The sequence below is a fragment of the Aristolochia californica genome, unplaced genomic scaffold (assembly GCF_029961685.1).
Source record: "Aristolochia californica isolate CCGP_79_NKW_82.1479 unplaced genomic scaffold, dmAriCali1.0.hap1 SCAF_7, whole genome shotgun sequence".
NCBI lineage: Eukaryota > Viridiplantae > Streptophyta > Magnoliopsida > Piperales > Aristolochiaceae > Aristolochia > Aristolochia californica.
Window position 1 is genome coordinate 2577305 of NW_027182268.1, and position 16214 is coordinate 2593518.

The window sequence follows — 16214 nt, forward strand, 5'->3', positions numbered from 1 at the left end:
GATTTCAAGTAGGGAAACAAGGAAAAGAAGAGCGAGAAAGTGTATTTGTCCAGAAGGCGAAGAGGATTTCAGGCTTCACGGTTGTGTTTCCCGCGCTAAATCAAGTGAGATGAGGGCGTTTTTGACATTTTAGGATCTACAACAATTTTTTTATCGGAAAAAGATCTACGACAATTTGCAACACTTCAAATACCAATGTATGGGAATCTTTCCATTGTTCCATTCTGCCAATTAACTAGACGAAAACAAGAGAAAACAAACCGAGTTCTGCTTGAAATAGTTACAAATTACTAGAGGACGCTAACAATTTCTTATTTGCTTAGAATGTCCAGTACATCAGATTGGCCGCAATGTTTGAATTATTTTCCCGACTGATCCTACCATCCATCCTTTTAGGCTCCAGGGAGACCTGCAAAACATATAAAGAATGACTTATCAGTATACTGACCAATTTACACTCAAGTATGAGGTTTGAATGTGGCTGCTTTAAATGAAAGACATCAGTAGAGCTGATCCATGATCAATAGCTATCTTAATTCGTCCTATCAATAGCTGAGATAGCTCGTATTGGATCAGCCGTGAAACATCAATCATGCCAAAAGGGTTTTAAATGATATACATGGCCCGAAATTAGCAGAACACTTTGATGGAAGCAACATGGACATGCTTTGATCAACTCCTGATATGGGTGGACCGTTCAGAACGGAGCAGAGGCAAGGCTGTCCTATAGCTTTGACGATGACGCAACAGACCTCACTTGGGGGGGAAGGGCTGAAAGGAGTCACGGCTTGCCTGCATGGTAAGAGCTGCATTATGACAGAGTAATATGAGATTGGACAAGCCTGGCTCACGCCTGGCCTCAGTGCTTCACCCAAGGAGACTAAAAATATCAACCACGTTGCCGTTTGGAATCTGGCAGTCATCTTTGGAGTTTTTCTAGACTTGCTTGGTCTTTCCATGGAAGCATCACTTTGATGATTAATATAGTGAAAAGTTCACGCCTTTGTGCATTTCTATCAAACACTTGTGAAGAAATCATACAGGGTTGATGCTGGTTCTGCTATTAAGCCTGATTTGTCCGTGGAGAATATGCATCAAAAACGTTGGACTCGGATCTGTAACCGTCTTGGGGCCTTCCAACTGCATGATCATTTACTTCAACGCCATTTACATTACTCCACCGTACACAAAAAGCTTACAGCAGGAGTTTGTTTGCAGCCAATAATCCGCCACTTGTCATCCAAGATAATGCAGGGTCAAGCTAACTGTTCATATCTATCAAATGTGTCAAGTCGTGGTTGCACATTTACCTGATAACTAGCCCATACTGACTCTCGCTGAGCCAAGCTATTCACAGGCTCTCCAAGCATCGCCCTTCCAGTAGTTTCAAACATTAGTTAGATTCAATAAACACGAAGAGATATTCCATGACATGCCAGAAAATTTTCAAATAAGGTGGTCTTTCCTGACAATTTGACTAAATTATACAATTAAATTTCCCAGTAACAATTAGAATTCTTGAGTTAATTGGAACCAGGGGGGAGAATATGCAGTTTCAGTAGAAGTAAATCAGGATTTTTCATCTTAACACCTTCAATTATTGCTCTTCCCTTTGAGATTGATAACAGAAAGTTCTTGCTCAACATATTCCCCTGCATAAATGGGTGGGTACTTGTCCGCCAAAGGTGAGTCCACAAAGTGTCCTAAGGGCTTTAGCAAAGCATCTGAGGCAATGTGGGCAAACAGCTGACATTGGCATCAGAAAAGGAAACAGTAAGAAATCAACCACAGAAACATCCGTTATCAATTCCTGAAGCAAGAAAGCTAATCTTTTCCACAAACCGTTGAAGAAACTCTCCACAAGCTCCGGTTTTGGTTCTTTGCTAATTTTATAGCTTCAGTTGTCCTACTTGTCACAACGACCTCGTGCATACCTGCTATACATTCTCCACCAGTAAGCCATTCTAGCTGCAAAAGAGTAGTATAATGTTACGAGTGTATTATAATAAACATATAATATCTTTAGTTTCATGTGTTTTTCTCTTCTGTAACCCAATAATTTGGTGAGTGGATTATCTGAAATGCAAAATTTCATGTTACACTGAAACGTGGAGCTGTGATGAATGGTCTTGTGATCAGAACCCATTTATGTTGGGGTGGATGAGATCCATCAACGGGACCATTCACAGTGGTGCATTTGAGCATCAGTCTGATTTACATTTCATAATCCCTCAGCACTATTTAAAAAATAAAAAATAAAAAACATTTCATAATCCCAACCCAATAATATGTTACCTCTCAGGCTGCAAATCTCAACAAACTTTCTTTCTTACTTAAGGTAAACAACAGCCTCAAATTCATTCCAGAAACTGACCTCCTTTCCAGTCTGGATCAGTAGGCAACCGATGGGCACTTTGACTTCTACTTTTTGTCCATTTTTTAACCAAATACTGAGCCCAGGAAATCTACTCCTCCCATGGATAGTCAAGAAGTTGAGATCATAATGATATCCAGCAAAGACAGTGCCCTCATTCCCATAACTTTGGAGATCACTTCCAGTAGGAGCAAGCAGATGAGGACCCTGGAGTGTAATATATATAATATTTCTGGCAAAATTAGATTGCGGAGAAGAATGATGAAAAATCTGACAAGCATGCATGTTTTCAAGACAACATAAAGCCTTTTGTTCTTGCCTCTATGGTTGATAATGACAATCACATGAACTATTTTGTTACAAAATGTTATGAACAAGAGTAAAAAAAGCACATGCACAAAGGCACGTCCCTTTCCTGTATCAGAATTATGAGATTAGTTCCTGTCAGAATTATTAACTGACACAAGGTAGATCAAGGGCACCTTCAGAACAGGAGCAAAATGGAGATAACATCCGCATTTGGAAACTAATTAGTCAGAAGGTGAAACCAAAAATTAAATGATAATCTTTTTTTCACTTTTGAGGGGAAGCAAAACATCAGCACTCATCAACATTGTACATTATAAAAATGTGCTTAATCATCACAGTCCATTTTGGAGGCCACCTATTGATATCCATAAATTTTACTCGTCTCACTGTTTACCAAAGAGGTATGTGTTGGCGTGAGTTCCTCCAAAGGACTTTTTCCTCTGGACCTGTCTTCCAGATCCGTAAAAACAGACGAAGAAGTCCTCTGTAGCTACGGCCTCGGTGATTATCCGAGAGACGGGTTAAGAATAACTGAAAAATTATGTATATAAATAGAGATGTAAATGTGTGAAATAAAAGGTGAAAGAAAGAAAGATTTTACAATTTTACATGGTATCAGAGCGGGTCTGAACCAGAGATCGGCTTCGGCGACTACGCAGGGAGAAAAATCCGACTACGGAGATTCCTGTGACTGCTGCTTCTTCGACGCGAACGGATTGTTGAGAATGGAGGCTTAATCTTGGAGTCGGAAGCTCGAAGTCGAAGACCTCTCCCACTGCCGACGGAGCTCGCAGGGACGATGGCCTGCGCAGCGAGAAATTTCTCGTCCCGCGCGGCTCAGAGGCAGCGTTGCGGGGACGATGAAGTTTCGAAATCAAATCCTGCTTCTCCACTGCCGACGGCACTTGCAAGGACAATGGCCTGCGCAGCGAAAAATCTCTCATCCCGCACGGCTCAGAGGTATCGTCGCGGGGACAATGAACCTTCGGAATTAAACGCACCCAAAATTAGGGAGCAACATTTAATTTCGAAGCCAATCGACTCAGACCTGACCGAGTTCGGACCGGACCGGACTCGAACCAGACCATGTTTGGACCGGATTGGCCGGCCTGACTCAGACCAGACTCATACCGGACCGGACTCGGACTGCACCAGACTCGACCCGGACCAGATTTGGAACGGACTCGACTCAAACCAGGCTCAGACCAAGACTCGACTTGGACTAGACTCGACTTATCCCAAATTGTCGAGATGTATATATCAGACAAAGACAAACTGGGGTATTTGAACGGTGATCTCCCTCAACCTCCTCAGACGGATGCGAACCCAGGTAATGCTCTCCTCGGATCCACTAGAGAGGATGATTGCAAAGCGTGGATACTTGACTCTGGAGCAACGGACCATATGACATTTGATGCAAATGATTTTTCTCAACACACTGCTCCTCGGTGAAATAGCATTGCCAACGCTAATGGAATTATCTCTCCAGTAACAGGGGCTGGAACAGTGATGTTATCTCCAGCTCTACCATTATCTAATACACTACTCGTGCCCTCTCTTTCTCACAAGTTATTATCAGTGAGTAAAGTTACGGACGAGTTGAATTGTGTGGTTCTTATTTACCCTACATTTTGTCTTATTCAGGATATGCTCACCAAGAAGATCATTGGGCATGGTACTAAGAGGAGGGGGCTCTATTACATGGAAGATTTCAGCGTAGGTCGTGCATATCACATGCAGCACCCGAGCGACCTCAAAGTGAAACAAATTTTGATGTGGCACCGTCGATTAGGCCATCCTTCATTTGGGTATTTGAAACATATGTTTCCTGATCTATTTTTGAATTTGTCAATTCTGGATTTTAACTGTGAGACTTGCATTCTAGCTAAAAGTCATCGAGTTAATTATCCGTTAAGTATGAATAAGAGTGATAATCCTTTTGCTTTAATTCACTATCATGTGTGGGGTCTTTCCCCCAAAGATGCTAGGTCTGGTGTTCGTTGGTTTGTCATATTTGTTTATGACTGCACATGAATGACTTAGCTTTACTTGTTAAAACACAAGGATGAGGTCTTTCATACCTTTCAATTCTTTCATAAGATAATCCAAACACAGTTCTCTACCAATATTCGAATTCTTTGATCTGATAATAGTGGAGAATATGTGAATCATCAGTTCCATGATTATTTCCAACAACATGGACTGATTCATGTTGTTAAAAGACCTCGTGCCCCCAGACTCATCAGCAAAATGGTATTGCAAAGAGAAAAAATCGTCGCATTCTTGAAACAGCTCAAGCTCTTTTACTTGGGACTCAAGTGCCAAGCCATCATTGGCCTGATGCTGTTACTACGGCTGTCTACCTCATTAATAGTATGCCTTCTAAAACTCTTGAGTTTAAGACTCCCCTACAATGTTATGGTCCTGGGTTAAGTACCTATGTCTTCCGCTCCTAACAGGCCGGTCTTTTGGGTAATATTGGCTAGGTGATTAACATTTGGTATCAGAGCTAGCGCTCGGTCGCGAGTTTGAATCCCGGCAACGGCGCAGAGGCTGGATTTAAATACTGGTAGGTCGCGCCGCTGTTGCGATGTTGCGGTTGGGCCAGTGCCGCTGCGTTGCCCGCAAAGGCTGGATTAAAATACTGGTAGGTCGCGCCACTGTTGCGATGCTACGGTTGGGCCAATGTCGTTGCGCCGCCGTGGTCGTTGGCTCGTGAAGGTGGGGTGTGATGTTATGGTCCTGGGTTAAGTACCTATGTCTTCCGCTCCTAACAGGCCGGTCTTTTGGGTAGTATTGGCTAGGTGCTTAACATACAAGTCCTATCAAACTATGTTTCATTACCCTCGGTGCTCATGCTCCCCCCTCGAATTTTTGGTTGTGTTGTATTTGTTAATCTCCACAAAACCCAGCGCTCGAAACTTGATCTGTGTGTCATTCGGTGTTTGTTTTTGGGATATGCGGTCCATCAAAAAGGGTATCGCTGCTACGATCCAACTACTCGGCACACATATGTAACTATGGATGTCACGTTTCTTGAATCTGAATCTTACTACTAGTCCGCTACATCCAATTCCTCTCTTCAGGAGGAGACATGAGAAGAAGAGTTAAATTGGATGACATTTGACTGGTTCAAGGACACTAATATAGCAACCACTATAGAACCAGATCTAGAGAAGATATCCTCATAAATTAATGATGAAGCAGTACCCCTCCTCCCCTCAATATCCAATGACCCATCTCCTAAGAATATCATTGAGGTAAGTAATCCTATCACACCTCAAAATTCTAATGATATGGTTATTCCTGTTGGCTATGAATTACCTGTCAGGCCCAATCGGAGCAAACCACCGAACAGATATGTCAAAGTGGTTCCGTCCACTCTTGTAGGCAGTAACTTTCCACACCTAACAGATCGGTATTTTGGGTGTATTGGCTAGCCGTTGTCATGGTATCAGAGCTAGGCACGCAATGTCCAGCGTTCGAATCCCGTGAGAGGCGGTCAAGAATGGGAGGGGTGGGTGTCAAAGTGGTTTTGTCCACTCTTGTAGGCGGTAACTTTCCGCACCTAACAGATCGGTCTGTTGGGTTGTATTGGCTAGCCAAGTACCTAACCCAGGTGGATCAGGGGTGGACAAAACCACCTACCTCTGACAAGATATTCCCCCGAAGAGAAGGGAAACAAATCAAAATATCCTAATGCCAATTATGTGTCTACAAAACAACTGTCTGAACCCCTCAAGAAGTTTTCAAATGAACTCTCCTCACACCATATTCCCACAAGTGTTGATGAAGCTCTGAAAGACCCTAGGTGGACTCAAGCTATGAAGGAAGAAATGGAGGCATTAATGAAAAATGAGACTTGGAGTCTTGTTCCTTTACCTGAATGTCAAAGAACAGTGGGATGTAAATGGGTATTCTCCATCAAATACAAATCGGATGGAGCAGTTGAACGGTACAAAGCAAGGCTAGTAGCAAAAGGATATACATAGACATATGGCGTGGATTATCAAGAGACATTCTCACCAGTGGCCAAATTGGATACTGTTAGAGTTTTGTTATCTCTTGCAGCTAATCTTGATTGGCCACTGCACCAATTTGACGTAAAAAATGTTTTTCTCCATAGAGATCTTGAAGAAGAAATCTACATGGATATTCCTCTAGGATATATAGCAAATTCTAAAGCAAGGACGGTGTGCAAACTCCAGCGAACTTTATATGGCTTGAAGCAATCTCCTAGAGCATGGTTTGGGCGATTGAGTTTGGCAAAGCGAAAATATGGTTTTAAACAAAGCAACTCAGATCATACGCTATTCTTAAAGCATCGACGAGGTAAAGTAACAGCCTTGATAGTGTATGTAGACGATATGATCATTACGGGAGATGATCCAGAAGAAATAGCAAGACTTCAAGAGCAATTGGCAACAGAATTTGAGATGAAAAATCTGGGAGGACTCAAATATTTTCTTGGAATCGAAGTTGCTAGGTCCAAACAAGGTATATTCATTTCCCAACGAAAATATATACTAGATCTATTATCAGAAGTTGGACTATTGGAGTGTAAACCTGCAGATACCCCAATTATCCCAAATGACAAGCTTGGAAAATACCCAGACCAAGTGCCAACAGACAAAGGCAGATACCAGAGGTTGGTTGGGAAACTTATATATCTCTCCCATACACGACCTGATATCGCATATGCAGTAAGTGTAGTAAGCCAATGCATTGTCCAAGTGAAGATCATATGAATGTTGTGAATCAAATTCTTCGATACCTAAAGTCCTCCCCTAGAAAAGGACTCATGTTCTCAAGAAACCATCACCTAAAGGTTGAAGGTTATATAGATGCTGACAGGGCAAGGAATATTTCAGATAGAAAATCCACCTTAGGCTATTTTACGTTTGTTGGAGGGAACCTAGTTACCTGAAGAAGTAAGAAACAAAAGGTGGTAGCGTTATCAAGTGTTGAAGCTGAGTTTCGTGGGATGGCTAAGGGGCTTTGTGAGTTTCTCTGGCTTCGGAGATTATTAACCGAAATTAGTTTTGGCTCAAACTATGAGATGAACTTATTTTGCAATAATACGGCGGCTATTGATATTTCACATAACCCAGTTCAGCATGATCGGACTAAACATGTGGAAGTAGATCGGCACTTCATCAAGTAAAACCTTGAGGCAAAGATAATTATATTTCCATTTGTTAAATCTGAAGACCAGTTGGCAGACATGCTTACAAAAACAGTATGCAATAAGAACTTCTACAACTCACTTGGCAAGTTGGGCATCAAAGATATATACGCACCAACTTGCGGGGGACTGTTGGCGTGAGTTCCTCCAGAGGATTTCTTCCTCTGGAACGGTCTTCCAGATCCGTAAAAACAGAGGAAGAAGTCCTCTGTAGCTACGGCCTCAGAGATGATCCGAGAGACGGGTTACGAATAACTGAAAAATTATGTATATAAATAGAGATGTAAGTGTGTGAAATAAATGGTGAAAGAAAGAAAGATTTTACTATTTTACAGTATGTAGCTACAATGGTATATATCATGAACAACAGCCCACACATATCCTACACTGTCCTTTGGCTTGTCTGAATCCAAAACCACCTACTGGACGTTACAAATACCGTGAGTTGTGGTTCCTTTATTGAACCAAGAACAACAAACTCAAATTGCATGGAACTTTCTAAACAATGCTTCTTCACATTATTAAAATGGATGATTTAATTTAGTATCTGACTTGTTTTGCCAATAAATGATTAGAAGAATATTTCAACAGTTTTCACTGAAATGCCTGGCAAGGCAGTAAAAGTTGAAAATAAAAATAAAAAAAAAAGAACAAAAAGCCTAAACCATCACAGAAGAGCAAACATAAAGATCTACCAAGCAGTTAATGCGTTATCATCCTGTATGTAAAAGTCAACATTAAAATGCAGAAGCTAAACAATGCTGGCTTCAGGAGAACGATCCGACTGCTCAGTGATACATCTGAAACCTCTCAAAAAAGAACTTATTGTCTCTGAAACTATTTACGTGAAAGAACACAAGAAGCAGCCATACTCTTCACAAATCACATAATGAGGCACTCTTTCAATCCCATTAACCAATGATATCATTTGAAACCACCAAATGTGGCATCTCCATTTGCTTCCCCAGCACCTTTTCACAACTCATTATCCTTTGCCACTCATGGCCTCTTCCTACACATGGGAAAGCTTTATGGAGGCCCACAATAGCTGCTGTCCCTTCGAATTTGTGGCTAGAAAGAAACAAAATAACCTTGGGCAGAACATCAAGCTCACTTGGGGGAAACTAGGACACTACATGAAATGCCTCCTTTTCCCAGCTCAGTTGTAAGGAGATTCTCGCAACTGTTTACCAATTTCAGAAAAGGAAAGCTACTGTTAGGATCTCAGATAGAAGCAGGATTTATTTGTGCGAGTTTTTAGCTTGTTTGGTGGCATGATAATGTAACTACACTAAGTAGGGGAGCATTGGATGTAAGGGATGGGGAGCACAAAAAGGTAATTAAGAGGAGTAATTAGAGGAGGCGTTAGTAGTTTCTAATTATAGGAGAGTTAGTTTCCAATTAAACACGAATGTTGTCAGCTACTTTTAGGGGGAAAATGAGTTTATAAATATAGGTGGGAGTCTTTTGTACAACATTGGAGTGAGCTAGTGGTTTTAGTGGGAAACTGAGTTTCTAAATATAGGAGCAATCTTTTGTACAAAGAGGAAACTTCCTCTTAAACTCATGCTATGATTCTGATACTTTCAATAAAAAGGATAGGGCACAAGTCGGGGGATTATTCAGCCTCCAACTATTTTCATGTTTGTGTGTCCCAAGCTTCCTTGACATGCTTCTTCTTTTTTTTCCTTTTGTCTCTCTTCTCTCTCATATCCACCACTCTCTTCATTATTTCGAATTGGGAAGGGCTGTAACAAACTGTAACCAAAGCAGACCGGTTCAAGGGACTGTGGAGGAAAAACAACATCAAAGCATTAGTTTTGTTATTTCAGAAAGAGCATCAGGCTTCTCTGCGCCACTATCTGTTTCTTTTTCTTGCCACTGAATCAATTGATTCTATGACACCTGAACCAAAGGCAGAGCAAGTTGAAACTCTGGCCTCATGTATGGATGTGACCACAACTCGTATTGACAGGTTGACTGCTCGGTTGGGTAAACTAACTAAATTTAAGAACATTGATGCATGTATGGTACAAATTTTGGTGCAATTCCTTCAGCAACTTCAGCTAATAAAAGGAGAAGCCTATGGTCGAGGAAGGGACAAGTGAGGAACTATAGTTTACTTTAAGAAGAAGAAGGACCAGCCAAAGTCATCACTTGAACTCAAGCCTGACTCCAGTACCATCCAGCCCAGGTTTGAGCAAATCGAGTTCCCAAAGAATAAGGTAGATGACAACCTGACAGAATAGGTTGCCAAAGTTGAGAAGTTCTTCGCGTTTCGCAAAACAGAGAAAGGCCAGAAGGTGCTCCTATTGTACTTTCATCTTGAAGGGGAAGCATTTTTTGTAGTACTTGTGGTATTTGAAGACCCATTCGGACCTTGACTGGCCCACAGTTATCAGAGCTTTATGTGTTCGATTTGAGCTATCTGAGTATGAGAACTTTGATACAGCTTTGAGAAAACTTAGGGAAACAAGCATGGTGTGAACTAATCAAGCCGAGTTTGAGAAACAAGCAAATTGCGTGAAGTGTTCTGAACTAATCCAAGGGCGCTCCATAAATGTCATGAAACCAGAAATTGCAGCAGAGGTTCAAGTATTCAAGCCCTCGTCACTCACTGCTGCCATTAAATATGCTCAGGCGATGGGAAAAAAACTTCACCTCACGAAAGGAAAGAGAAGGGCAACTTTGTCCAGGACACCAGGTCAATCCATCACTCCAAGTACAAGGGCCAATTCTTCACCTAGAAACACTGCTTCGAGAAGGTCTTTCACGATACTCACTCTTGAAGAGATAGAGGCTTGTTGTTCATAGAGGCTGCTTAAAATTGTGACAAGAAATTCACCCACACAAAACTGTTTCAACTCTACCTAGTGACGGAGGACGAGGAACCCAATACAAGAGGAGTAGGTCGACAAGAGATATCACCGGCAGTCCAGGCATGTCCTTTCATGCTCTAGTAGAAATAGTACAGCTGCATACAATGAAGCTAAACGAACTCATTAAGTCCAAGGTTGTAAGGGTGTTGGTGGATGGTAGGAACACGCATAATTTCATCAATGGACACACTACCAAAAAGTTAGGACTTCCATTATGCCAAATTTCTTTGTTTACTATCATGGTAGGATGGGAAGTGACTCAATTGCTCCACCAAGAGCAAAGGGGTCAAGTTGGAGGTCCAAGGATGCAAGGTTAGCACCAATTTTTATGTGCTGCCCATCAAAGGGGTTGGGTGGATTTCTTCTTGGGAATCCATAATATAGGCATGATTTTTTGGAATTTCAAGCAGATGACCATGGAATCCTTATTGGGGGGCCACAAGGTGCATTGGGAGGATTAGGAGCCAATTGGCACCAATTGCATAGGCCTTCTTATTTCAAATCACACTGACCTTCCAACTCCTCCCAATATCACAACCATATTGTAGCACTACGATATTGTCTTTTCAGCACTATCACGTCTGCCACTTAGATGACCACACAACCACTAGATTCTAATTGTGTATGGCTCGGCTCTGTCGAATATATGACCATATCATTACCAACAAATCCACAAGGAGAAGATTCAGAAGCAAGTTGCTGAACTGCTTCAAGAGGGTATCATTTGCCTAGCACCTGTCCACATTATTCCATGAAGAATTCACTTCTTCTCAACAAAGTACAAGTTGTAATACCTCAGAGTAGTCCTCTCAGTCAACTTATTCTCAAAGAGTTCCATGACACTCCTATTGCTGGTCATGCAGGATTTACACACATGTACATGTGTCTCAAATCATCACTCTTTTGGGAGGCATTAAAACTGATGTGAAGAACTTCATGACTTCATGTCGCATCTGTCAACACAGCAAATATGAGACATCAAACTCCAGCCAACCTCCTCCAACCATTGCCCATTCTAGAGAGAGTGAGGGATGATATTGCCATGGATTTTATTAATGGACTGCCTTGCTCACAAGGTAAATCCATCATATTGGTTGTGATTGACAAACTCAAAGTTGCCCTTTTCTGTGCTTTAGTGCATCCCTTTTTAGCCAAACAAGTAGCGGAGGTATTTGTCTAAAACTATGCTAAATTGTACGGCATGCCTCATAGCTTTGTCTTGGATCGCAAATGTATATTCCTTAGCTCCTTTTGGAAGGAATTCTTTACTCTTTAGGCCTACCAACTTAAAATGAGTATTGCTTACCACTACAGATTTATGGCCAGGCAGAGGTTTTAAATAGGTACTTGGAGACTTATCTTCATTACTTTGCCAATGACAAACCGAAGCAGCAGGTGTCCTTTTTACCATTGGTTGAGCTTTCCAACAACATTACCAACCACTTAAACTTTGAAGATATCTCCCTTTTAGGCACTCTATGACAATTCTCTGTTGGCATTTCCTACATATGTTGTTAGGACTACGCAAGCATCTGAACTTGAGCAGACTCTTCAAGCGAGGGATGAAACTTTAAAATTGTTAAAGCACAAGTTGCTCCAAGACCAAGAAAGAATGAAACTCTACTATGATCTTTAAGCATTCGATGATTTGAAACTACAGCCAAATAGAAAAAAAATCTGTTGCTACAAGAAAACACCAGAAGCTTGCCCCCAAATTCTATGGGCCCTTTAAAGTGCTAAGGCAAATGGGTTTGGTAGCCTATAAACTCAAGCTTTTGTCCAATAGTGTGATTCAACCGGTGTTTCATGTCTCACAGCTAAAGCCATATGTTGGGACTCCTCAAGAGGTTAGCCTGCCCCTTGTTGCAGGATGGTGACCACAGCCCTCAACCCTTGATAATCTTGACGTGCTGCATTCGTTGGCACTCACAACTGCAAACAAAAATCTTGGTGGGAAGGGATGCCTCACCCTTCTCAGTAGCTACTTGGGAGGACGAGGATGGATTCTTGGCTCACTACCCTAGTTTCCAACCGTATGAGGATGGATTCTTGGCTCACTACCCTAGTTTCCAACCATAAGGACATGGTTTTGAAAGGGGGAAGGAATGTTGGAATCTCAGGTGGTAGCAGTAGTAATTTGTGTTAGTTATTAGCTGGTGTGGTGGCATGAGAGTGTAATTAACAACGACTAGGGTCCAATGGATGTAAGGAGGGGCAAAAGGGAAATTAAGAAGAGTAATTAAAGGGGGCATGAGTAATTTCAAATTAGAGGCAGAGTTACTTTGAAATTAAACACTAATAATTTTAGTTGGAGAGTTAGTTTCTATATATATGAGGGAGTCTTTTGTACAACATTGGCATGAGCTAGTAGTATCAGTGAGGGAGTGAGTGACTATTTGTAGGAGGCAATCTTTTGTACAAAGAGAAACTTCCTCTTAGACTCACGCTATAATCAGGATTCTTTTAATAAAAAGGATAGGGCACAAGTAGGGGGATTATTCAGCCTCAACTCTTTTAATGTTTACGTGCTTCTTACTTTTTCCTCTTGTCTCTCTATCTCTCATATCCAACACTCTCTTCCTTATTTCAAATTGGAGAAGGCTTGAAACAACTTCGATCTCCTTTTTTTTTAAATGGTGATTACACACATACACAGCCTTATTCCTAGTGAGACCTGGACCCAAGATCTCACACAAGAAACCCCCCCTCTCCATGTGACATTGAGCCAAAGGCCTAAGTCGCAACACTATGATCTCTACTTCCAACTAGCAAGCGCAAACTCAATTTTGATGGCTTATCTTTCACTAACCAGGGTCCAGCTGGAACTGGTCATGTTGTTTGAGATAGTAATGGGTATGATCTCCAGGTATTCTCTGATCCAAGAGGAGTCCCTGACACCAATGAAGAAGAGATGAAAACCCATATTTGTAATTGGATCTTCCATTTCCCTTTAATCTTTGTGGGTCCCATCATTGTACTCCAACATGTATTTAAGTTTTGCATGAAACAAAAGTACATCGCTATTCTAAACAAAGAACTTCAAATTATAAAATTCATTGTCAAGTGAAACTAATCACATGACAGCAAGGCAAGCCAATGTCATTTCCTTCACTAAATAGATTTAGAAGGTTAGAAGTAATATAAAAAAACTATTACAGATAGCATCAATACCCATTATGGAAACACATGCAAAACATATGCACTTTATTGTAATGAGCAATTAAATCTTTTAATATCACGTAGATCTTACCCAAAGCCCTCCTTTGTAATGCCTCAATAGTGAAAAGGTCGGAAAGAAAAAAGGACAAAGAAGAAGAAAGAATCACAATGCTCCAATCAGAAAGTAAGCTGACACAGCTGAATTACCAGTTTCATAAGAGATGTGAAGGAATCCTTTGGCAACCCAAACCCAATTGCAGCCATTTCAGCAACAGCCTGTCCAAGTTTAGAACCAAAAGAATGATAAACCTCAACAATGAGCCAGTGATACAAATTCAACTATGTCAGTATGATGGGTAAGAAAAAAAATCAAAATTATGTAATAAAACAGAGAGATTCACCTCAATCGCAGAAATCATTTTGTGGCCCCAGGAATCCATATTTTCTTCCCATTCAGGAAATCCTTCTGGAACCACGGGTTCAGCATTCAATTCCTACATGTAGTTCATAGCAATAAAAAGTTAAAATAGAATTAAGCCAAAAGCAGATCTTCATTTCTGTGGTTGAGATGCAATCTTGCATGAACGAGACCTTGAAACGAGTATCTGATGGCCGTGGACCCACCCTCCACATGTATCTCCACTTCGGATCTGGTCCCACTGGTGATGATGGTTGAGATTCCTTTGGCATTTGTTTTATTTTCTGTTGCATCTCTTCATCTACTAGACTGCGAGGAACCTCAACCCCTTCAGGAGTGACACCTACCTATTAAGATGGTTTGAAGAACATATTCAACGAACCCGCAGGTTGTGTGCAAAACAGAATTACCATGTTCAAATACAGCCATCTTTCTTAACCGGTTTAAATTTCTAGCATACAGTATTTGAAAGAGCCGCAACTGAGATTGATCGAAATTAGCAAGCAAGATGGATCCTTTTTATTTACTCTTTGCATGTAAGAGTCAGCAATTCATGTTGAAATACCCACTTGTAAACAAAAAAAGTTACAAAATTATCCAGAAATCAATCCCATGTTCATCTGACATAGATCTTATTAACATAACCAAATGATTGTCTAATTTTCACTGGTGCTTGTCTTTCAATTTCAGTAATCTAGTTAGCTCCATAATTGTCAATTTGCATTGTTCCCAGCACAAAAACTATAAACATTTGAAATCTGTATTCACAACTCCAAATTATCGGGCAATCACACAGCGAGGTGTACCTAACCCCAAATGGATCTTGTTCGATTGAGACCGAGAGAGAACCTGATAATGCAGATGTGGCCGCTCTTGCAAACGTTTAAAATCGCTTGATTTTTCAAAGTAACTCTCCATCATGTCGAGGAACCGATCGTTGTCCGCGACGGAGCATCTCGGATCTTTCACGAGGAGAGCTCCCGTTTCCTTGAGGGTTCGACTGACTTCTGAGCAGAGCCGCTGAAGCTCAGGATCAAGGACTATGGGACGACGGGAATCACCGCGAAACTTAGCTGAGGCTTCCAGATACGGTGCTAGATCGATCACCGCGAGCTCCATTCGAAGATGATTAGACGATTCGAGACAAGTTGTGGTTTCGGATCAAGAGACGGCTGCAGAAATCCCAAAGGTTGCGTATGGCGGGAGAAGGCGACCGAGTACACTGCTTATTTTTGTAAACTTCACAATTTACACTGACACGTCACACGATACAAGAAAGAGGCACATGAGGCTAGGCCCCCGTCGAGCATTTACATGATTTCATCTCGATCACGTAACTCCTTTCCGTTCAAGCAAGAATCTATTTAGCATAGCTCCGAGCTTACTTCTTACTGCGTATCACTGCAGAAGCAGGTATTAAGAAGCGTGTAGGTATGTATGTATAATTTTTTTAGTAATAATTGATTTTAAGCTGATATTATATTAAATTAATTAAAGATATAATTAATCCAATACGAAAAATCATTTGGTGCAAACGGATATTTCAGGGTCCGACGGCCGACTAGAAGTAGAATCTAATTGTAATCTCTTTGGGGGATTTTGTAAGAGACGAAATCTCTTTAAATTTAAAATTTTCAAACTAATAGAGTAATTAGTGGAATTTTTCCGACAAGGGTTCTTGGGTGGTGACTATCAATAGGGGAATATCGAAAAAAAAATTATATGTTCTTTTATGGTGTTTACTTAATTAGTTTTTTAATTATACTAATTTTCTTTAAGCATCGAATCTTTTAATTTTAAATTCTCAAATTCAACCCCCTCTTGAAAAGCCACTTCGGCCAACACTGCTCTACACTATCTAGCCTATGTGACTCTCCACCACCACTACCG

At 41.1% G+C, this 16214-nt stretch overlaps 1 protein-coding gene across 5 annotated transcripts; it reads right to left on the reverse strand.

Moving 5' to 3' along the window:
- Positions 1 to 198: 198 nt before the first annotated feature.
- On the reverse strand, positions 199 to 15632 carry LOC137936532 (uncharacterized). 5 transcript variants are annotated; one of them, XR_011109551.1, is made up of 9 exons: positions 15174 to 15631; positions 14498 to 14671; positions 14308 to 14400; positions 14114 to 14182; positions 2375 to 2581; positions 1843 to 1968; positions 1592 to 1746; positions 1311 to 1374; positions 199 to 409 (listed from the first exon to the last, which is right to left on the reverse strand). XR_011109551.1 is itself a non-coding variant. In XM_068781256.1 (8 exons), the coding sequence occupies exons 1-7, from the start codon at positions 15441 to 15443 to the stop codon at positions 1594 to 1596; spliced, it is 1092 nt and encodes a 363-aa protein (XP_068637357.1). In that variant the 5' UTR covers positions 15444 to 15630; the 3' UTR covers positions 199 to 409; positions 1592 to 1593. The 5 variants fall into 5 exon arrangements, 4 of the variants coding, with proteins under 4 accessions (XP_068637357.1, XP_068637358.1, XP_068637356.1 ...); XM_068781256.1 differs by lacking the exon at positions 1311 to 1374 and having other exon boundaries at positions 15174 to 15630; XM_068781257.1 differs by lacking the exon at positions 199 to 409 and having other exon boundaries at positions 1253 to 1374.
- Between the last annotated feature and the right edge of the window lie 582 nt (positions 15633 to 16214).

What these genes read in the sequence shown, in the direction of transcription:
- LOC137936532 (XM_068781256.1), bottom strand. Translation starts at nt 15,443, where the DNA reads ATGGAGCTCGCGGTGATCGATCTAGCACCGTATCTGGAAGCCTCAGCT. An exon ending in AAATGATTTCTGCGATTGAG is followed by an intron (nt 14,183 to 14,307) that starts GTGAATCTCTCT and finishes AAACTTGGACAG; the next exon opens with GCTGTTGCTGAAATGGCTGC. An exon ending in TGTGGAGAGTTTCTTCAACG is followed by an intron (nt 1,747 to 1,842) that starts GTTTGTGGAAAA and finishes TGCCAATGTCAG; the next exon opens with CTGTTTGCCCACATTGCCTC.